This window comes from Sinohyriopsis cumingii, chromosome 2, assembly GCF_028554795.1.
Source record: "Sinohyriopsis cumingii isolate HCF-2022 chromosome 2, ASM2855479v2, whole genome shotgun sequence".
In the NCBI taxonomy this organism is placed as follows: domain Eukaryota; kingdom Metazoa; phylum Mollusca; class Bivalvia; order Unionida; family Unionidae; genus Sinohyriopsis; species Sinohyriopsis cumingii.
Window position 1 is genome coordinate 95,271,678 of NC_142962.1, and position 25,078 is coordinate 95,296,755.

Here is a 25,078-nt window from a genome sequence, read left to right on the forward strand (position 1 = left end):
ATATATAATTCTTTAACACATACTAAATCAGAAGTATGTGGCAGAAAACATAAACCTTGAACTGCCATCACGTAATGCACTGGCAGAAGTTGAGTCAAACTGCAAACAACAAAGATCCTGATCTACTGTGGCACAATGCAACTGGTGATCAGGGTCTATGTTATTTGTTCTACTGATTACTCCAAACAAACTGCAAATTCCCAGATAATGTATGTAATTATAATTTATTTAGTTTTTAATAAATGATGAGATTGCCTGTATTTTCAATAAAAACAAAAACATGAAATAGTAAGAATTGTATCTTGTTATTTTTATAGAACTATGATATTCATTAAACTCTCATATTAATTTAAAAGTACTCTTTCAATGTCTTAATGTTATTCTTAAAAACAGTTGCATTCAGTAGCCGTATATCTTCCCTCTATTTTTTACATAAGACACCATTGTTGTTTATCTTTATAATGTATTTATATTTAATATGACTGGATCATTTAGTCTAAAATAATTTTTTAGCTGATCTGAACAAAGATTTCTGTCTCTCTCTCTTTCCTTCTCACACACACATACACACACTTCTCCCAATGATTGCCTAAATGCTTTGTTGAAATCCTATCTTCAACATTTAGAAGGATTTGTGATCTGATTGGCTGTAATATGCTTGGGAAATAATTATCATGAGCAGCACAGCCGACATAGACCCCTAGACCCCAGAACCTTTAAGTTTCTTTGTTTCCCTCAGTGCAAACAACAGAGCTTTCTTCAAGCCACACTGACTTCGACTTTTGATCATCTGACCCCTACATCAATAAGCTCCTTCCATACTTTGAGGCAAGACCTCCACAAACTTTGGTCAATGTATGAAAGTTATTATGCACAAAAGAAATCAAAATCAATCACTTGAATTTTAAACTATTGTTCCCAAAAATCAATAGGCTTCTTCTTATGAAAGGTGCACATCATCCACAAATCTTGGTGAAAGGTACATGGTCGATAACTGAAATTTCTGTACAGAAACCATGTTTCTTCTTTCAGTCAGTGACCCTGGCCTTTATAAACATCAAAATCTATATGATTCTTCCTTACTCCAGATGTAATTTAGCACATTTGTGCTAGGTGTCATACAGAACTAATGTTACCTTACATAAATCATTTATCTTGTATGAATGCATGAAATATTTAAAATTTTATGATTTCTCTTTAACTGACCTTTTTGAAATAATGTAACAATCTCACATTTAATGCTTTCAATAACTATCATGTTTCACAATAATCCAACAGTCAAATATTAAAGTAGATAATGTGCACAAATTCTTGATTGGGATGAGGGTGGAGGTGGAGGTGGGGATAATGAAAGATGTAGTGCATTATATGGGAAAGGGATAGGGGATAGACACAAGAACAAATTAACTAGAACATAAAAAGCAACTTTTCAAGCAATGCCAACTGACACAAAATGAGAAAGTGAGAGAAGTTTACTGTTTTGGCCTTCCCTACTGAAGCCCTACTTTTTAATCAACTCTGCTAATCCTTTTTCCAGAAAGCATCAATCATTTTATTGTTGTACAAAAAACATAATAATCATTTAGCACAGGAAATTGCTGGAGAAAATCCCACATGATTAGCTTTGGACTGACCCTTGGATTCAGTATCATAAACAGACTGGGTTTCTGCTTCTTTAAATCAATGACAGGTTCTTGTTTCTTTGAATTGGTGACAGGTGCATTTACAACAGAAACTCAGTCTTGTGCTAATTATTGAGAAGTTCAGAAGTTTATGAAACTGCATGCAAAATAACAACATTCATAATGGTCTTGCATGCATTATAGAGACAAAATTCATACATTTTCAACTACAAACATCAATTTAGAAATACCTGCTTAAGAAGATATAAATTTTACAAACAGAACAAGAGTCCCTCGAATGGACTGATGCTCTACTTGGCAAAACAAGAATCTACTTGGCAAAAAAGAATTTCCAGGAATTCAAGATAAGACCATTTCTCCCTTTTAACAGCTGAGTGTTGAAACCATCTCTGATATTCTTCAGCAATAACAAGATTTTCAAATTAGCTTCTGTGATACACATACTGGATTTCAACATGGCACCATTTTCATGCAGGACAAAGTGGACATCGTTATATGTCTTTTGGTGAAAACCACACATCATAATGATCACCCATTCTGGGTAAGTAGTGACAACAAGATGGTTAATTCATTAACCCCTGAGCAAAATAGCTAGGCATTCCCCTATAACATATGTGCAGAGATCACCAAAAGTATTGTTAGCCTTACCAGTGCCTGTATCCCTGAGACTTCCTGAGAGTACTTGGCTTGCATATTTTTTCAGACAGAGCTACTTGCAATAAATGTTATTTTCTTATTATGTTCCTTTAATTAAGCTAAAATTTGGCACAGCAGTTCTTAATAAAATTACGTACATAATGGTATTAATTTCATGCTACATGTAGAAATAAAACTCGTGCATAAAGATGAAATTTTTTTACAAATTTGTTTCTCTTGCCATGAATAATCCATAAAATCCATGATGAATTCACACTGAATAATTACCACTATCAACACATGAATTTCATTCCATTTAATGTACACAGAAATGCCACTTGTCATCTTTCTTGCAAACTTAACATTGTGTGAATGCTCCATCATTCTGTTAAGAGTCTATTAAGTAAAAGTCTACTCCCAGCAGCTGATTCTTGTAATTTTCATCATTTTCTAATCTAAATATTTCCACTATTTTTGCTACTATCTAAGTCAAATTTTTCACCCTTTGTTCAGCAATGTTCACTCTATTTATGTAAGCCAAAATTTTATTGGTTAAAATGCCTGCATAATTAGGAATTGCCTTGAAATCAACCAATGGTTAGTGCCGATTCAACTCATCATGTGGGATACAGGCCTAGACTAATATTGCCACTCGAACTCAGCACTCAGGAAACAAGCTAGGTAAACAGCACCATGTTATTGTGGCACTTGGGAGATGAGGAAGGTAAAGTACAACGAGTTATAGAGGCGGCAGGGGTTAATGAGTTAAGACAGTTATCAGCCATACTGTACATATGATTGGCGCCATTTCTGTTATGATCAACTTTGTATCATAAGAAATCTAACGGTGAAAACCTCATGTTGATATAGCCATTCATTCAAAGAGGAGTAATGATAACTATCTTGAAGATATGACTTTCAATTCTGCTATAGCATTAACAAGAATTTAAAAATGGCTGCTCTGGTGGTAATATTGTTGTCAAGTTAGAACTTTTTTCATTTAAGACCAACTGGACATCATAATAAGTCTTCTGGTGAAAATCCCACATCATTAGCACCTCCTGTCCAAGTAGAGTAGTAACAATATTTTTGAGATGGCTGCCAGGGTGACCATATTTGATGCCAGATTAGCATCTTTTTTTATTCAGGACCAGTTGGACATCATTAGAAGTGTTCTAATGAAAACCCCATACTGATAAAGCCATCCATTCTGGAAGAGTAAGAGTAACACGAGTTTGAAGATGGCTGCTGTGGTAGCCCTACTGGGTGTCAGTTTGGTACCATTTTTATTTAGAACCAACTAGACATGAAACGAGGTCTTTTAGTTAAAACCCCATGTTCACACGACCAAGAGTGATAACAAAATTTTCAAGTAGGCCATTGTGGTAGTCATACTGATGTCAGATTGGCACCATTTTCATTCAGCACCGACTAGACATAATAATCAGTCTTTCATTGAAAACCCCATGCCGATACTATGACTAACGATTCAGGAGTAGTGATAACAAGATTTTCAAAGATGGCCACTGTTGTAGCCATGCTGGACATAAACTGGAACCATTTGTGTTTAGGACCAACTAGACCATGGGATTAATGTGTGTCAAGTTCCAAGGCACTCATCCAAGTCATTTGGAAAAAGTAACAAATGGACAGACAACAGACCATCCAATAAGCTTTTCTGGTCTATGACCAATAGAGCTCAAAAATCCATCAACTAATAGAAAAAAAGACAGTTGGAATTAAAAATGGAACAAAAAAACAGAAAGAATTGTGTCACAAATATGATGCAACTGACAAAGTTTTAAGTAAGAGAGAGGCCATTAACTCCAATAAATCTGGTTGGAAAATGGTGAAAATCAAACTTAAGGTTTGATTAATATTAGGAATCATATAAAATTTAATTTCAACCCATAAAGCTCTGAAATGTTCTAGAATAGAAATAAAATGTGTAACATACATGATATGATGTGATGACAGAGAGGGACATGAGTAACACAACAGGACCCATCAATAGATATAGTAGGGACATTAAATAAAAGATGCAAAAATTTACCTTTGGGTTCAAATCATAGAAGCTGAAGAATTTAAATCTTAGCAAGGCATAATCATTGTCTCGTAAACCCTGCTCCATGAGGGATTTGGATGAGTCAAGCCATCTGTGAAGAGATCAATGAAATCATTAAAAACGTGTAAAACAAACTGATTCAATTAAATAATAAAATCATCTTAATTTTGCTACTTGTGTCAAATAAATGTTCAAGTGATATTGCTTATTTGGCTTAACTAATCTAACAGTTGACTATTTTACTGATCAGGCAAATACAGAATTGTAGGAACACAACCTAAAGTACCAGTAATCTCACCTTTATAACATGTCAATTTTACTTATTTTACCAAATCTGATAAAAATTCTTCCTAAAGATAAAGGCATAATTAAAAGACATGGATCTGGTTCCTAATAATCCGGTTAATCTCAACATAAACCTATTTAACAAATCCAATCAAAACCAGACAACAAAAAGGTCTCTGCAGAGGTAAAAAGCTCAGTCAGTCTGATGGAAGATAAACTTACTAACATGAACAGATCCAACATAAATAAATCCCATTTAAGACTAAGATGACATAAGCTTATTTACAAGATCTGAACAAAATCTAATAAAAAATGTGGCTGCCAGAGTGGTAACAAACTCAGCAAATCAGAAACAAAATTACTTCATATGTAGGGTTAGATCTTGATCATATTCAAACTCAATCATCTTGATGATGTAAAGATTACAAATACAAGTTTGATAAAAAATCTTATCAGAAATAGTGTTGCTAGACTGTTGACAAGCTCATCCATTCCTATGCCACATTATGCATGGAGCTCCACCCAATAAACATACTTTTCCAGAATCTTGAGCACATAAGCCCATTTACCAAGACTTCAACATTATAGTGTGTAAGCAAGCTCAGCTAATCTGTGAGACACCTCAATGATATGTAAGGATCTTGCCAATTATCAAACTCCTATGAGATCTTGAGATAACCTCATACTAGAAGTTTAATCAAATGGGATCAGAAATACAGCCTCCAGAATGGTAACAAGTACAGCCATCAGATGCAAGATCACTTCATTATTATGCATAGAACTTGCTCATTATTGAAATCATACAAGATGGTGCAGACTCGAGTCTATATTCCAAGTTTCATCATAATCGTTTATCCAAGATTTTGATAAATCATGTTCATTTGCTAAGTTATATTACAATTATTTCAGAAGTCTCTGGCATAGTAACAAGCTCAACCAAACAGATGCAAATGTACCACATTAATATGCATGGCTGTTGCTCGTTACTCACCCTGTCTGAGACCTTGATTATATTAGCTTATTTTCTAAGTTTGATAGAAAAACAAAGTAAGCCAATGAGGTGCAAGATTACCTAATTAATATGGTCGGACCTTGCTCCTCAATGAAACTGTCTTCGTGGCATAAGCATATTGTATTCAGCTCTATAACCAGTGAAGTTAAAAAGGACTGGAAGAGTGGTAACATGCTCAGCCAATCAGATGCAAGAACACCTCACCAATGTGTCAATCTTGTTCATTAAGCCAAATAAATCATTATGTTTTGTTCTGGTTACCAGACAAACCCTAATTTTAACTTCTGACCATACATTTTTTAAAAACAAAATAATACTCCAAATAATTCAGAAGGAAATAAAATTTCACAAAGGGATGTAGCTAAAATTGAAGCTAAATTAAGACTGGGTTTTTTTCCCTGGTTTATGCTCTGTTTAAATCCATCAAGACCAAACACATATTTGCAATGACCTACCTACTCTACTTTTTGTTCTCAGTGTAACCAGAACCACATATTTTTTATTTGGCTTTATCAAACTCATCCAAGACCTTCATAATATAAGCTTTTTTTGAAGATTAATAGAAACTGGATCAGAAAAATAACCTCCAGAATGATAACAAACTCAGCCAATTAGATATAAAGACACATTATTAACAGACCTGCCAACCCTAACAAGACCTTCTCAGTAAGGCAGTCCATTAACTTCCAAAAGTTAGACCAGTTTTCAGCAAGGTGTAACTCAATATCATTTAATGCTATTGTAAAGCTGGAAAACATGCATAAAAGTCCAGAAGTGAGTTTCAAGACTGATGCAGTGATGGTAAGCACTGTCTTCAACTAGGCGTAAAAAGTTTGTAAAGTTTACATTAACCTTAAATACCTCCAGTACAGTTTCACAAATTGTAGTTGCAAACTCTATGGAGCTCCATGGCTTCTTGCTATCTCTCAACTTGATGTAATCTTATTTAAATTTCATCTGGGCTGTGGTGATGGCAATCATATTTTTCACCATGTGACTTACTCAAATCAACACATGATGTCCACTCAACATAACTGCTACCCTTCCTGCTTTTCTCTCCCAAGAAACTGAATAGTCCCTTTTATTCTTCTGTACTGATATTAAAACTTTGTAAGAGGTTTATTTTTCATTTCATCCTGAAGATGTATCACTTGATGGATACCATTTTTAAAAAGAAATATCCAGCAGCTTGATCTGCAGATGTTTCACATTAAAAAATATGCTCAGTTTAAAGCATTTGAGGTACTCCTGTAAAGTTTGTCTGGTTCTCGTACCAACTTCATTGAATCTAAAATGAAACCCCAAACTGAATCAAACATGGAAAAGTTAGAATCTGGAACTTACCACAATCATATTTCCATAATTTGTTCTGTTATTCCATACGACCATTTATTAGGGGTCATTTCTGTAAGACTTATTGGTAAAATCGGAAGGTTTGTATTAATATGCAATAAATCCATCCAGGAGATAAGCCTAATGGCCACGTGAGCTAAACATGCATCCTCTGAAGGGACTAACATTCTACTGGCTGAAAAGAACTTCCAGGTATCCATTATAAGACCCTTTTACTCTTTGCAAAGTACTAAATACTCAAACCATCTCTAACATTGCAAGAAACTCCAACATACTAAATGTAGAAAAAAAACACTATTTTCTTATGTTTGACTTAACAGGTTCACAAGATATCTGTAAGTGTGGCACAGGTTTTATTTGTCACTGCCTTTTACCTTGAACCTGAAATCAGACAGAGATATCACTGAACTTACCTCTGACAATGTCAAGACAGGATTCTGACTATTCAAGATATAACTCTGACAATGTCAAGATACAGCTCTGACAATGTCAAGGTATGCCTCTGACAATGAAAAGATATAACCACATTCGAAGACTGGTTTAATCTGCAAATAATACTTTTTGGAAACAAAACCAAGTTACTTAAGTGTCATCAATCAAAATATTTTTCAGATATATCCACAAACTGGATTAAGTTCAAACTTATAACCCAGTACAACCTTTGAACTTTAAAATGCATATCAGAGTGGTGATTATCAATATGTAATTGGAAAGCAACAAAATACAAAGTCTGAACACTTGTAATTGGAAAGCTACTAGAAGTCACAGTGTTCATAAGTTCAATGAAGTACAAAAATGCACACATAAAACCTTTGAACGGATCATAAGATCAATTAAAAGTTCTTCATGAAAGTGCAGATATGTTGGTAGTCCGATCTGCACTATTTTCATCCTGAAACATTGCAATAAGTGCTTTTGTGAAAACTCCATATCAATCCCATGATTCATGCAAGACTAGTAGTTTGGGTGTGGGAGGAGGGAATTATGTCATTTACCTCAAAATTTTAGGTACGATCCCTGCAATAGCACTGATCAAAACTGGAAATGATCCAATATCTCCTGATCATTAGTCTGCAATATCAACCACAAGACATATCAGAGCAGCAGTGTTGCTACTGTATCCTAAAAATATAGTTTGCCATACACAGGCATAAGCCCTCTTTTTCTCTTTTACTTACGCAAAGTTTGCTCTTGCTTTCTCTACATAATTCTTTGGCCTGTTGAGCATCAGGAAGGCATCTTTGGTGGAAATGGGTGGACTGTTTGCAAGAGCCGACTCCATGGCACTTTCGAAAGTTAAGCTGTACATGGATCCTGGTGACAGGGTACCATTCAATAAACTTGTGTTCTGGGGTGATAGTGTGTTATATGGACTGCTGGGAGCACCTGGTGATCCTATATTTGATAATGTGTTCTGGAAAGAGAAGAGATAAGAATTTGGATGAAACTTCAAAGGTTAATTTTGATCTGTTTGTTTATTTTGATATTCTGAATCATGACTGTGTCCAACTGTTTTGTATTAAATTGTGCACTTACCCAATAGACAATACAATCATGTTGTAGACTACAAAGTTTGACTCATCTGAGAGCAAAAGGTCACAACTTGCATCTGTACTTATACTTGTCAGATTGACACCATCTTCATTTCAGACCAAGAAGACATTTTTTTAAAAAAATCTTTAAGAGATAACCCATATTGATAAGACCATTCCTTCAGATGAATTTTGAGACACAACAATTTTCATGATGGCTACTGTGGTGACCATACTGGATATCTGAGAGGCACCATGTTCATTTAGGACCATCAAGACCACAGGATGAATGTTTGTGTAATGTTTCATAACAATTCTACATGTTATTTAGGAGGAGTAACAATAACAAACTGGTGCTAATGGACTTCTGAACAATGGATGATGCACAACAGACCATCCCACAAGCTCTTCAAGGTTCGATATATGTATACTTTTTACACGGTTATCTTGAATAGGCAAAGAGAAGTTTGAAAAAACAGATATGAACATTTAACAGCATGTCTACCTTAAAATGTGTTCACTATTACAATTGATCAGGCTAAGCATGATATTATGTAGAATGGCCAAGTCAGCATAAATGTGGGCAGACCATGGAGACATATTTTTTGATCTGTGTGATATCTTGAATGCGAAATGGTTCTCTAAGATTTGGGTAAAATATAATAAGTAGAGGATGCCATAATGAATACATAAAGCACCAGTTAGTTACCTTGTTTGTAAGCACCTCTTCTTACTAGTTACCTTGTTCATAAGTACCCTTTTTTACTGTAGTTACCTTGTTCATAACCACTTTCTTACTGTAGTTACCTTGTTCATAACCACCCTTTCTTACTGTAGTTACCTAATGCTCATCAGTGCTCTCTTTTTGATTTTTGGGCTTGTATTAAGAAGACTTTAACCAGACTGAACACTCATGTGAACAAAATTTCAATATTCAACAAAGAAAGAAACTGATTTACTTACAAAAGATGAAATTTTACATTTTTATTAGCTGATGTATATTGTTATATATAGAAAGTAATTTTATTGACAGTTTAATATTATTTAAATCAAACAGTTTCAATATACGCTCATGGTGAGGTGTTCAGTGATTATGAAATCTGCCTTCCTATCCATTCTGGCACCTTCTGGCATTTTGCAAATTGCTGACTATGCAAGTTTTTGTTTAGACTTCAAGATAGAAGCAAATAAAGGTATGTAAGTCTACACCTATGTTGGCCGATGTCCAAGTGCACAATAAATTCTGATCTCACTCTACAAAGTACCTTTACAGCATCACTAAACACGACTTTGCTTGGAAAGAATTGGCAACAACATTCACTTTGTGTCCGTGTAAATCTTATGTGTTGAAGATCAAGTTTTATCATCCATATTGTTTATTTGTCTTCTTTTACCTGCAACAATACATATCTATGTGACCCTGGGGTGGTTACTGTTGCTGAGGATGGAACTCCATTTATAATAAGGTGTGGTAAAAGTAACTGCAATGCCTCATGTGGTTTGACTCCCAGTTTACGACATATACTTACTTGTAAGTTAAGTCTATTTTCAAACTGCTGAGTGTGTGTGTGATTTAGATTTTTAACGTAGCTTTTAAAAAATTCAGTCATATCACTATGATGCCTGCTGTGTGGCAGTTTATAGTGATGTCTAGCACTGGGGCATCATGCCATAGACATGTAGCATTATGTCCCACTCAGTCACATTATCCTGACACCAGGCCAATCAGTCCTAACACTAACCTCTTAATGCTGAGCGCAAAGCAGAAAGGTAGCTGTTAGTACCACTTTTATAAATCTTTGGTATGACTTGGCCGAGGATCGAACCCACGACCTCCCACATCCAAGTTGGACACTCTAACCACTCAAACTGCTGAGAACAGATCTGCCATTGCATAATATGCCAGCAGATCTGGGTCTATGCAATTTGTTAGGATTAATCAGCCAAACAAAAAACCTAGACACTGACATGCTGGCACACAGTTTGCAGTTGTACTTGACTTATAAGCAAGTACATTGAATATATGGTATTCTTTTTAAAGTACATAACAGTACATTGAGATACTAGCAAAACTTAATCTTAACAGCCATAATGGGGTCCCTGAGTGGCCGAGTGGTCTAAAGTGCTCTCCGTTATGGATCACTGCCATCTCACCTCTGTCTGCGTGGGTTCGAGTCTAGGATTCGGCTAACATAGGTATGTGAGAAAGCTTGCCAGTAGCTTCTCGTGGGTCGTTGGTTCTTTTTGGGGTTTTGCCGGGTTCTTCCTCCACCATTAATACTGGCTGCCATGCATAGCCTATCATGTGCTGAAATATGGCATTAAACCCCACAACAACAACAACAACAACAACCACCATAATGTCAGTGTGTTATGGTCTTTGCTGTTGTTTTGAGTAACAGCATTTCAACACATTATCCAGTATATCATACTGAGGAAATGGGAACTAAGTGCATGTCCCAAGAATACAACCCTCCAGGCTCGCAATTAGTGAAAACAGGGATAAAAATTAGTGAATTTTGACATGAATTCGTGAAGCGATCTTCGAGTCCAGGAATATTTGTCAGAACAAATGTTTAGCATGGTCTCCAGCTAATAAAGGTAAATTGTGTTCAACAAGAAAACTCACAAACAATGCTTCAGCATTGTTTAGTATGCAGGTCTTCCGTTAAGAGCTGAAATCTGCTGCAAATTATTTATTTTACCAACAGCTATGTGCTTTTTCCTACCAATGTGCTTCCTCACATCGTCTCTGCCACCATGCCCATTGCTAAAATTTGTGGCACACTGCATACAAAAAGCATGATGTATATCAGTGTTGATGGCTGAATGCATGGCCAATTTTTGGTATATTCCAAACTAAACTTCACTTTTGTGCAATACATTTCTTTTTCCTTGTTGGTGAAGACATTTTCAATGCCAAATGGTAATTTAAATCAGTGTATGCAGTGCATGCGCAGAGCTAAATTCCAGTTAGACCCCAGTTTCTCTCAAAAGCATTTGCAAAAGAACTCTTATACATATAGATTAAAATATGCTTAAATGCCTGCTACTGGGCCAACTGTACCAATCAGCTATAGTTCCACTAATATCGTGACTAGCAGTACCCAACCATTTCGGCAAACTCCCATATCAGGACTAGCACTTAACGGGAAATCGGTTATTTTATTAAAGATTGAATATAATTGAGAATTGGGGAATTCATAATTTTTTTTGGTATGCAGCATGAATCCGTGAATCGCTGAAAAAGTCATGAAATTCACGCCAAAATCGTAAGGGTCTGAAGCTATGCAAGTGACCCAGGCTGATCTGGGGGTGTATCAAACCGACAACCCTTGGATTATGAGTCTGATGCTCAACAACTCAGTTACCTTGGTTCTCTCGAGGTGGATGAATTAAAGAATCTGGAGCAATCAAATGACTTTGATTGGCTGATCATTTAACCTCACATGTGCCAGACCTAGGGACTGAACCCAAAACTGATGAAATGCCAAGAGAGCAAACAACCATGTGTAAAGAATGCAGGTGGGAGAACTTCCTGTGCATTATATTTTTCTGCTATTTCTTAAAATTAAGAATCCTGTATGCCTGCCTTGGATGTGGGAGGTTGCAGGTTCAAACCCCAGCCAAATCATACCAGACCTACAAAAATGCTACTAGCAGCTGCCTTGCTTGGTGCTCAGCGTTAAGCATTTAGTGTTAGGACTGATCAGCATAGTGTCAAGATAATGTGACTGGGTGGGACATCATGCAACATGTCTGCTGTATGATGCCCCAGTGCTAGACATTACTATAAACTGCCACACTGTGGACGTTGTAGTGATATGACTGAAATACTGTTAAAGCTATGTTAAAAATCCAAACACAAACACACACAACAGATTTCCTAGACTGCATGTATCACATATCTTCAAAGACTTGGCACCACTTAGCATGTGACACTGCCAAGTGTTTTCAAAGAGGTGACAGTATGCCTCCAATAAAGAGATATATATGCGTCCAACTTCAAACAACATAGGCTTTGATCTGCCAGCATACTTTGTGCTGGCAGATCATGGTCTATGTTGTTTAATCCACTAGTTAAACAAACTGCATAGACCCAGATCCACTGGCAAATTATGTGACAGCAGATATGGCTGTATGCTGCCTTCAGTTGGATCTGATTTAAGTGTGATTACATACGGTACCTATTACTCTTTATTGATAAGAACCCATTTTAACTGTGATGTATGGTCAAGATTAAAGTTGTTAACCATTATGTTAATAGTATATTTGCAATTTACCAATGTTCCATGAAATAATGTGTCTCACTGGTGTCTATGTAATGATGTATTCTCTCCATTCACAATTTAACTACCAGTAACTTGAATACAAAACTTGAACACTGCCTGACATTTTACCATGCTTATCTGGAGAGACAAAAAAGCAGGACATTGCAGGATGATAATTCCTTTAACAAAAAGGTTATGACCCAAATATCTGAAAAGTCTGTATATGCAAATACAGCACAGAGAAAATACATAGACTGCAGAACTTAAAAGTAATTTACCAAGCAATGAATTCTCCTATATTAATTTTAGGGAAAAATAACTGGCAATTAGCTTTGGTTAACTGTTAATTTATGCATAGGTATGACAGTGTCTGTTGAATCGATGTGTAAGTTTTTCAGTCTTCTTGCGATTGTGAGACTGCAAAGTGATTGGTGAATCGCTTACACCGTTTATGTATATTTATAGTACAGATTTATAGTACAGATAAAGTTATTTCATGTTGTCTCAAATGTTTGCTGTATTTTATTGATAAAACATCAGACTCCTGTGGTTCCAGATTTATGTATATAGGTTAATATTTGATGAATCTAAAAGTAAAGTCTTTCCAAATCAGGATGTTGTATTAAAGTTACAACTGAAGTAAAAGTCAAAATTATTCCAGACTAGGATGTATATATGCACATCCATGTGGCTCTGAAGGCAGCACATCTAAGTTAGTTATATTTCTGATAAACGGATCAATCAAGAATGACACTATCTTGAAAATAAGACCTTTCACTTTTTGCTTGGCAAAATAATTAGCCTAATTATGCAACTGATTAAGCCATTAATTATCAGTTCACATTAACCACAATCCCCTATTTAACCCAGTAAGAATATGATAACAGCATGTTAATGGGTCTCCTGATAACTTGGGCGTGTTTGGCATGGTGGGAGAGGCCCCACAATAATGTCAACAAAACAGGTTAAATGGCAGGCAGCTGCAGAAGTAACCTGCCTCATAATAAAATATATTTGTAGCATCTATTTTCTCATTACACAGTCTAGAATAATAAGCAAGTGATTCACAACAACATGAAATGAAACCATCTAAAGGTTCCAGTTCATGTCACTGCAAAGCAAACAAAATCATCACTCGTGATTATTCTCATGAAGAATTGACATGAGAGAGGTAAACTAGGCAAAGTTTTGGTATCTGTAAATTCCAACATGGGCAACTGCCTCCAGGGCATGGGCCAGATAAGTAATTTTTAAAACCACACCCTATGATGTAAATTAATGGATAAAACCGGGTCATGGTCTGCATTCTGTCCAAAGGCTTTATTTTGCCCAATGCAGTGTAAATTATATTAAATACTTTACAACAGCCTTATGTTTTCTCAAATTTGAAGATCAACATTTCTGGAGGTAAAAAATTTAATTTGCTACCTTTAAATTTGCACGTGGAAATAAGGACAGGCCCATCATTTTTTCAATGAGAGTTTCAAAGATTTAATATTTTTTCCAATAAGGGTTCAATTTTGAGATCAGTTGGTAGGTTTAGCCTAATATGACCAACCTTCCCTGCTGTTCAGCAGATAATTTAACTGGAAAAAGGTGGGTTAAATGAGTGCCAAGCTGACCCACTACCATCCCTTTCAGTTTGCCATTGGGTCAATGATGCAACAATGAGCCATGCTGTAGGTACGGCAGAGTCCATTTTTAAAAGTCTCCTATTCGCAACAATTGACTGAAACCTGAACTGAAAATGGATTATTCAACACCTAAAATGATCATAATGCAAAAATGTCTTCTTGTTGGAGTCACTGCTGAACCACGTGCAAGGTGTTCTACATGAAATTTCTGAAAGAAGTTGAATGGTTGCTATTTTTTTGCAAGCCTATCAGTACATAATTAAAATTATTCACTGAGCTGCCTAATTCATACATATCATGAATACCGATATACAGTTCTGTTTATTGCATGTCAGAATATGATGATTTTGTATAATTCAGTGGTGTTAAATCTGTAAGAGCTTGAATATGTAGTCAGATGCTTGTGAAATATGACTTCAGTGACTAGTTATGTAAAAAAGATATTAATATATTTCAGAGTGATAGGACCTCAGTCATACATTATCTTTGTAAATGAGATATAATTCCAGTGAAATGTTTACTACATTCCATCTACCACTTTGCACAAGTATGCATTTAGCTGTGCAATAAATCATTATTTTACAGGTAGTCTTTTGAAAAGAAGCAAATAGAAGTGGGACGTACACAACTGTAGTGACAGCAGGAGGTTAAACATAAGTCAAAAACTGGCAATATTTCTATTTAATGTGTGGAGATCAAGCTGTTGGTCAGTATTAAAGTGGCAAGTAACGGCAGTGTGTGATGTCATTGTACATCAGTATTAAAGTGTCAAGTAATGACAGTGTGTGATGTCAATGTACGTCAAAAAGTGGCAAGTAATGGCAGTGTGTGATGTCAATGTACGTCAGTATTAAAGTGGCAAGTAATGGTAGTGTGTGATGTCAATGTACATCAGTATTAAAGTGGCAAGTAATGGTAGTGCGTGATGTCAATGCACATCAGTATTAAAGTGTCAAGTAATGACAGTGTGTGATGTCAATGTACATCAAAAAGTGGCAAGTATTGGCAGTGTGTGATGTCAATGTACGTCAGTATTAAAGTGGCAAGTACTGGCAGTGTGTGATGTTAATGTACGTCAGTATTAAAGTGGCAAGTAATGTCAGTGTGTGATGTCAATGTAGAGACAATTCTGTGGGGAAAATTGATAACTGGTTTGTAGGAAATTTGACAGTATTGTACATTTTGATGAAAATAGGGACAATTCTGTGGGGGAAATTTATATTTTAGGCAGTGGGGAGGGAACATGATCTTGACTTCACTGAAATGAACTGAGTGGACGATACACTAGATAACTGGTATTTTTTATTTAGATATTGATTAATGATGAAGACATTGATGATTTTCAAGATAAATGGACTTTTGAAAACTTTACTGCTCATAACTTTTGCACTTATGCAAATGTTGGATGTGTGCATAATACGAAATTTGACTGCATTCTTGGAAATGGACCAAAATAAGCCATAAAAACAATGATATTTTTGCATCCAAAATTAACAGCTTTGTTGACTTTCCAATTCTCACTTGAGTAAATTTAATAAAATTGTACAACCTTTGACATCCTTTATTATTTTTTCACCACCCTGAATATTACAATTAATGTAAAATTCTCCCACCCCCACTCCTGCATTTCATACACTTACATATAAGAGGTAAAATGAATATTGCAGATAAAACTGCACAGAAAGAAAGCATGATTTGTAGTTTACTTTTACTTGACTTTACTTTTGACTGAACACATTTTACATTTGAAAATATCTGGTAAAAATAATTATACCATTGAAGAAAACTTATGCATTTAAAATGTTATATAACTTTGAACAACTATTTTAAAAACTTGCCCTGCAAAGCCAGATATACTAAAGTCACTGCATTCTCTCATGAATACACTACAGCCTGAACAAATTTTCAGTTCTACACAACTGTTAGTCTGACTGGGCTTCATAACGAAAAGGGTTAAATGAGTTGCATGGGGCATCAAGGTTGTACTTACTGATGGTGAAGGGCCCATTGGACTTCTGTTAAATGGACTAAGGCGATCAAGGCTGTTGTTGGAGAGATGGTGAGAAGTATTTCCATTTATTCCGACAGGTTCCTCCTTCAATTCTTTCTTCTTTTTCTTCTTATCTTGATTTAAGTTTTCTTTAATGTTCTTTTTTAAATCATCTTTATCAAACTTTTTCATCAATGATAATTCCTCCGGATGCCTTATTCCTGAAATAAAATTGAGAAGAAACAATTTATTTAAAAATGAGAAACAAAAGTCAAATATCATAAAATATCTGTTGGGCCTTTTTAATTAAAGAATTGGGTCTGTTTGTGCATTTAATGTTTAGCAGCACATCAATACATACTAGGTCACACAGTGCAAAGTCACATTAGGGTGGCAGATCTGGTTTGGAAGAGAAAACTTGGACTGGAACATTCAAATAGCATGAATGGTCATGTTAGGTCAACCTTGAAAGAAAACTTCACTTGCATTTGCAGTGATTGGTTAAGCAGATTAATATTCATGGAAAATGTGGAAGGCATACTGCAATCCCAAAAACACTTTCAAGGAGCATTTTACCTTTATGGAATTTAATTTTCTTTGGATGTTACTTCGTTTATTCCTTTAAACTGATATAAAAGGAGAAGAAAAAACACATGCATAATTACCATGCCATCAGAGCCAATGACTGTTACCACATGTACATCTGCTATCTACCCATGTCATGTGTCAGTTGGATCCACCCAATTTTATCCAACTTTATGTATCTGTTTGCCCATTGTTTCTTGAAAAAATTTACATTCTTTATTTCTCAAAGTACAAATACATTTTATTCACTTTTATTGTTGGTATTCTGTAAAATAAACTTAAAGAGTTCTGGGAAAATTCAAGGAGTGTATCAAGACATTCAAGGTCTTTTGGAAGATAAAAAAACTGAGGATTTTTCAAGGCTGTACAAACCATGATTTCCATTCCAGGTTTGAACAGCAAAGCAATCAAGTGAGATATATGGACCTAAATGCCAAAACAAGACTTTCAAAGCAAATGCTGCTGATTATATCAATGACGATAATGCCTTCAACAATAATTACCATTAGGTCCATCCCATCTACAATAAAACCTCAACATTTTGAGTGTTATGTATATTTGATTTAATTATATCTGATTTAATTGTTTGTAAGTTTTAAAATCTTTTTTTTAAATTTTAATTTCAACTAATTTGTAAGCTTGTTGTTTTCACTCTTTCTTGTGTTACTGTTTATTCGAGCCTAGACATGTAACATAAGATTGGGTAATAAATGTTACTGCAAACTTGAAAATCTTATTATAAATAATCAAATACTGACTTATGATTAGTCAGAATTTCGAGTTGGATTTGGTGTCTAGTTTTATAATGAAAAGACAGAAGATGGGCATCAGATTGCAGGAAAGCTCCCAAAATTTCCCCCGAGATGATCTGTTGTCGCCATTCCAAAATTCATGATTTGTAAATTAATAATAATCTCTTGTCTCCAATCCAAAATTCATCATTTGTAAATTAATTAATAAACATTTTCACATATTGAGCCCTCTGACCAATAAACTAGTCACAACACTTTTAATTAAATTGTATTTCATTCCATCCACAATAACAAAAACTGATTTGTAAGTGAACATATTAACATTTTGATATGCAGTATCATTTATATTTCCTCTGAACTTGGATCCAAATGCAAGCTTCAAAGACCCAGATCTGCTGCCGCATGATGCAGTCTGTTCAAAGTGATTAGTATAACAAACAACACTGCCTCTGATCTGCCAGCATATTATACAACAGGTCAGGGACTGTTATCTGACGTTGGTTTTGACTTTTGAGTATATATGGTATATTAAACACTCATCACAAGCATAACGAGTTGTTGTTGTTGTTGTTATAGGGTTCAACGCCATTTTTTCAGCACAAGATAGGCTATACATGGTGGCCAGTATAAATGGTGGAGGAAGAACCTTGAAAAAACCCTGATAGAACCACCGACCCACGAGAAGCCACTGGCAAGCTTTCTCACACAGGCCAATTCTGAGACTTAAACCCACATGGACAGAGGTGAGATGGTAGTGATCTGTAACGGTGAGCACTTTAGACCACTCGGACACTCAGGGCCCCAAAGGATAATAAAAACCTTGCTAAGAATTATACATGTATGGTGCTTATTTCAAACAACATTACATTCTGGTTAAGTTGGCATGGCTCTATCTTGTCTTTCTGTTGAACACCAGTAAATACTCCAGGTAAAATGATGTTTATTTTAATGAAAATACTATCCAAAGAAAATTATTTCTAGTTTCATCATCTTGACCATTCATTTCTTAAATACAATAAATAACTCAATACTCAAAATTTTGCATAAAGGGACTTTCACAAGTCTGATACAAGAGTATCCTTATTATTAGTCTGGACTGAATGTTTTACATTTAAGGACTATTCTCTTCAACAGTAATAAAGAAAGTTAGTTATTAAACACCAATTTATTGGCCATTTTACTTTTTCCAACACTTTCTATTTTAACAAGAATTAATATCTTAATACATAGCCATGATAACTTTACAGTTACAAAATGACGAGCTTTTTTTCAAGCAAAATCCAATTTTAGCTTGGCTTGCAGCAACTGTCTGTATTTTTCATGAATAATTTTCAACAAACAAAAATGATGCAAGCATCTCACAGATGGTTAATATTTAATGGTAAATCAACACATGAAAGGCTATATGTTGCCAAGGCAACTGGATTAAAGTGCCTTGCCAGAGACAGGGCATGCTGGCAACTGACTCACCTTGATCTGGGCATCATTCAAACTAGCTGCAACCTTCTAGTGCAGCACAATGACCACCCAGAGTTTTCCATTCAAGTTGGAGGGCGAGTTGGCAAAGTAGGAAGGAGGTTTGAGAGACCTCCCCCAACAGAGATACCAGTTTTTTAAAGTAACCGGGTGTAAAGTAAAAGTAGCCAGGTATATAATCCAGCTTCCTGCTGAGAAGGAAAGCCCTGCCACTGCTAAATTTCAGTGACACACATTACAAATACATTATACTTTGATTGATTGACTGACTGTTTAAGTGCACATCAACATATAAAAGGTTATATTGTGCCAAAGATGGCACCTTTCTCTGAGCACCATGGCTGACAAATCAGTCTTGTCTGTGAACAGAACCTTTTATCAGATCCACGATTTCATAATGTGGCAGGAGATGACGGTTCATGCCATATTTCTAGCTTATAATGAACAACAAAGATCAAGATATGGTGATGCATTAACCTGATGAGATCCGGGTCTTGCAGTTGGGTATGTGTTATATAATGTGGGTAAATACAGCATATCACATAACTTGACCAATTCCATTTGGAAAATATGGTACTAGAACATGTTATTTGACTATAACTCAATCTGCTAAACATAGTTTATCATGATTTGACTAATTCAATTTGGAACATTGGTGTATCATGTTATCTAACTAATTCAATTTGCTAAATATGGTATATCAAATGATTCTGACTAACTCAATTTAGTAAACAGTGTAGGTATATCATATGATTTAACTAATTCAACTTGGAAAATGTGGTATATCATTTGACTTGACCAACTCAGTTTGGTAACTGAGATAAAAAAAGAGATCATGTATTTGACACATTTTAGCATGAAGGAATGAAAATAAATTTTGAACGTTCTACCTTTCATGAATTATATCAATTCCAAAGAAAAATGTTAAGGACCATATGAGACTGACCAAGAAAATAAATCAGATTTATGACTTTAAATTTTCAATCATCTCAAAAAGGAAATGAAAAATCTTTAAAGGAATAACTAAAAATACAGGATAGGTTAGAAAGGAAATGAGAAAATGTTCCAATTCTTGTATGTATGGATTTTTTAAAAGGCAACAGGGAAATGGATGGGCAGCGGAAGTAATATTGTTTTTTATTTGTATGATGACATTTGTTAATATTACCACCCTTCACAAGAAAGATTGCAAATACATAGTCAGGCAATTTTCTATTCAACTGATCATTTTATCATGGATTTGAATGATACTACTTGTACAATGCACAAAGTGGTACCATTACTGTCTTCTGTGCAACAAAGCATATATGCAATTTCCCTGACTGTTGCATTTAAATTGTCATGTTAAAGCATGAAAGGAAGGTAATTAACTACATAAACTTAAAGCTATCAACAAGACTGGATTAAATACTTTGTCATTTCAACTCAATTTGTTTTACTTAAATTTGGTTCTTGGCTAATAAGAACTATGTGTGTGTGTGTGTGTGTGTGTGAATTTGATTTTTAATGCAGCTTTAAAAAAAAATTCAGTCATATCGCTATGATGTCTGGAGTGTGGCAGTTAACAGTAATGTCTAGCACTGGGGCATCAAGCTGCAGGCATGTAACATCATATCCCACCCAGTAACATTATCCTTACACCAGGCCAACCAGTCCTAACACTAATCTCTTATTCCTGAGTGCCTAGCGAGGGGCAAAAGGTCTACATCCAGAAAATCCAATACCTGATACAGCTCATAAACATTTAAAGAGCATACAAAGGTAAAGACATTCTTTACATATGTACAAAACAGGCACACACATTATCGTGACTCCAGGTCCACCAGTCCTAACACTAACCTCTTAATGCTGAGTGCCTAGCGAAGCAGCTGTTAGTTCTATTTTTAAAAATAAGTCTTTGGTATGGCTAATAAGAACTAATAATAATTTAGGACACAATTTTTGAGGGGTTTTCTTGCAATGTTATGACGCAGCCATTATGGTACATCCCACAGTATAATGCACCTTCACTTACAACACAGGTCACTGTTATGGCTCACATGAAGTGGTAAACACAGGAATAGTGAATGTGCATGTTTGTATCTATCCACGTGTCTGTGTGTATGCAAGCTTTTGGCATTCATCCCTCTATATTTTCACTGAGATGTATTTTTTTACTACAGAAAACTTCAATAATCTGGTCCTTCCAACAAAAAAATAAGGACATAACACACTGGATGTTTGTATACTGATTAACACATTAACTCCTGGTGACGAGTTTACGTGGCAGGAGGTAGTAGCCTACTGCCAAGCTCTGTAACATCAAGGTCATGTATGATACACTAAAATGGGTGGTATTATAGAAAGGTAGACAGATGTAGCTCTACAATGATACAAAATAATCTGGATGTTCTAGTTGCACTACAAAATACAGTGGGAAAAACCTTATTGTTTGGACCCGATTTTTTGCACCCAAAATTTGCCCGTGGTCGGAATCCAATTTTGTGTCTGGATTTTAGACTTTTTGGTCTCAGATCTAAGGCAGACTGGTCTGAACTGCAAAAAGACAGATGAACTTTGCAAAAACTAGGATAAGATGGGCATTTGGTATAAAGAGTGGTCTTGATACGAAAATAATGGGTCTGTTAAGCAAAAAAACTAAAAAGACAAAGAACTCCAACTTTTACCCATCTATTCATGTGCAAGCCAAATAGCCAATGAAAAACGATGTTTCTAACACAACTAGGCATTATGTTATTGGAGAATCACCTGGAAGTTGATTTATTAGGATTTATTCCAAAATAGTTTTCAAAATGTGTTTCCTACTCGAGTTTCTGGCAAAAACGACAAAAACCTCCAGGGGTTAAATGTGTTAAGCTGAATGCATACAAAAAATTCTGACTGGCCTTGTCAACTTGACATCTGATCCACAGACCAAAAGGTCACTTGCATTCTTCAATATCCTACTTATGAAATGAAGTAAAATGGATGAAATGCCACTGATGAGGGTAAAATCTGAAGCCTTTATTAAATCAATTTTGTTGTGTTTAACTGACAACTCAGTATAATTACTTCTGTATCTGAAACTGAAAATGTTATCAATGGGTGTATATCCTGTACATGGACAAGTAAATAGTGGACCAGTCACATCTTGCATCATCTGTATCAACATTTAAAATCTTGATTATCATATGTGAAGAATAAATCTCCAATCAATATATACGGGAAAATGGAATAATATGGCAGTTTGAAAGATGTCTTAAAAAAAATGAGTACTGTGAAAGGTATATTATATAAACACCCCATGTTTAATAGTTCTCAATATAAGCACAAATATAGTATGGTCAACTGTGGACCTAAAATGTATTAAACAAAAAGTCAAAAATGGACATTTGAGTGCATAAACCATTTTTCATTTTATTCAGCTACAGTTACATTGACCTTTGACCTTCAGACCCCAAATCAACAGGTTTCTACCTTACCCAAAGTGCAAGCCATGGATCCCCAAAATTTACTCCAGGTCTGTGCTGTAGAACTAAAGTCTCTCTGCAGAAACCATTTTATTTCTTTCTATCTCAGAGACATTAACTTCTGACCTCTTGGTCCTAAAAATAATGGGCTTCTGCATTACCCCAAGTGATAGCCATACACACAATTTGGTCCAAGTCAGTTATGTAGAACTGTGAGCCACAGTGGCTCAGCTGGTGGAGCACTGAACTTGTAAACCAAGGGTCACACACTCAATACAAGCCCAGAACAACCTGGGTTGCTTGCCTTATTGCATCCTTGAAAAAGGTATGTACTTAACCCTTATTTCCTTGGCATGATATATCCAATAATGTGTACCTTACACCCAGAAATCACCCAGCCATCTTGAATGGATACCATGTTTCTTCTGTCACAATGAACTTGACTTTTGATATTTTACCTGAAATCAACAGGCTTCTTTCTTATCCCAAAAGCAAGCCATCTTCAAAGTTGGGTCCAGGTCTGCTATGCAGAACCAATGCTATTTTGTGGAAACAAATGTTCTTTTTTCAGTCAATGACCAGGGCCCCCAGTGACTGAGTGGTCTAAAGTGCTCACAGTTATGGATCACTGCCATCTCACCTCTGTCTGCGTGGGTTTGAGTCTCGGGCCAGGCCAATGTGTGTATAAGAGAAAGCTTGCCAGTAGCTTCTCGTGGGTCATTGGTTCTTTCTGGGGTTTTCCCCAAGTTCTTCCTCCACCATTTATACTGATCGCCATGTACAGCCTATCTTGTGCTGAAAAATGGCGTTAAACTCTACAACAACAAGTCAATGACCTTGACCTATGACATTTTGACCCCAAACTCAATGGGATTTGTTTCCTTACAATTGAAGCAAGTTATTTGCAAAGGTATTTGTAACCAATTGTGAAGAACCTGTTATTTTGCAGAACTAAAATTGGGAACAGATGGACAAACTTTATAAGATGAGATCATGTGTATAAAAAAAATGAGTGCACCTGAAAAATCTTTAATCCTAAGTTCACATTACACCCACCCACCCATCTGATGACTGCTGATAGGTATCTTTGTCCATTAAAAATGTAAAATACCGAGGATGACTTTACTGTTTATCGTGTCAAGACAAGTGGTCACAAGTGTGTCACTATACCATCATGAAGAGTGTTAGTAAGTGTGATGCATTTTGTTCCCCTGTAAAAGGAAGTCCTGTAACTGAGATAAACCTATACGACATACTTATCTGCATATCTCATTACATTGTATGGGTTTGGCCTTCCTGAATTCTGAATGCTTCCTTTTATAAAATTCACATGAGAACCATCACGCTCTAAAAAAAATGTTACAAAAATGGTCAAGAGGTACCCTGTTACCTATATCCTTTCTTTCTTACTCTATATGGATCACTCATCCTTCATTGAAATTCAATTTACCCCTTGCAGTAATAATTTATACCCATCTCCTTGATTGACAATCAATCTTTTGATCCTCAAAGTAGAAGACATACCAGTAAATACCTCTGAAAATACTTTTATCTGACAGGTTACTAGAAATAAGAGGACCGGTAATTCCAGAAGTCACAAGAACTTGAACCTTTCTCAGTGCCTGTCAAATAGTCCGAGATGATTTTAATCCAACTGTCAGATTAAGATTTAGATCTCTAGATCAAGGTTTAAAGTAAACATAATTTTACCCCCTAGAATTTTCACTAATTAAGTGAGGTTTTGTGTATCTTTACTGTGTACTGCTTTGAAGATTTAAGCTTCACTCAAAGTAAGCCTTTAGATAAGGTACAACCCCCCCGACCCAGTTGTAAAATGTGCAAACATTTTCTATGTTTGTAACATAACAAATGTTTATAGCACTGCAAAGAAGTCATGTACATGCTATACACCTCTGCAGTCCCAGTCTCAATTCCCTTCTCCAGCATGTAAAAGTAGATAATCCCTGTTACAAGATTAGTGATTTCCAACGATATCAAAAGGCCATTTTGTGCAGCTGTCTGAGAATGGGAGATAAATTGTCAGTACATTTACTACAAAGGCAGCTAAAATAAAGTTTAACATTTTTGTCGGTATCCAAAGAAATTTTCATCTAATTTTTATCATTAACACATTAACCCCTGGAGGTTTTTGCCATTTTTGCCTGAAAATCAAGTAGGAAACACATTTTAAAAGCTATTTCTGAATAGACTCGAAAACACCAAATCCCCAGTCATCTTTCAATAACATACTGCCTAGTTGTGTTAGAAACATCATTTTTCGTTGGCTATTTGACTCGCACATGTGCAGAAGGGTAAAAGTTGGACTTCTTTTTGTTTTTTCTTTTTTGCTAAACGGAGCCATTATTTTTGTATGGAGACCATTCTTTATTCCAAA

General features: G+C 35.5%; 1 protein-coding gene across 2 annotated transcripts in view; it reads right to left on the reverse strand.

Moving 5' to 3' along the window:
- The window catches only part of LOC149805413 (fermitin family homolog 2-like), a 160,648-nt gene that overhangs the window by 63,797 nt on the left and 71,773 nt on the right, over positions 1-25,078 (reverse strand). For both annotated transcript variants that reach the window (XM_089949970.1, XM_089949971.1), the window contains exons 4-6: positions 16,422-16,642; positions 8,173-8,408; positions 4,333-4,435 (exon numbers count right to left, since the gene is read on the reverse strand). In XM_089949970.1, the coding sequence (XP_089806096.1) occupies positions 4,333-4,435; positions 8,173-8,408; positions 16,422-16,642 (560 nt within the window). The remainder of the gene's footprint in view (positions 1-4,332; positions 4,436-8,172; positions 8,409-16,421; positions 16,643-25,078) is intronic.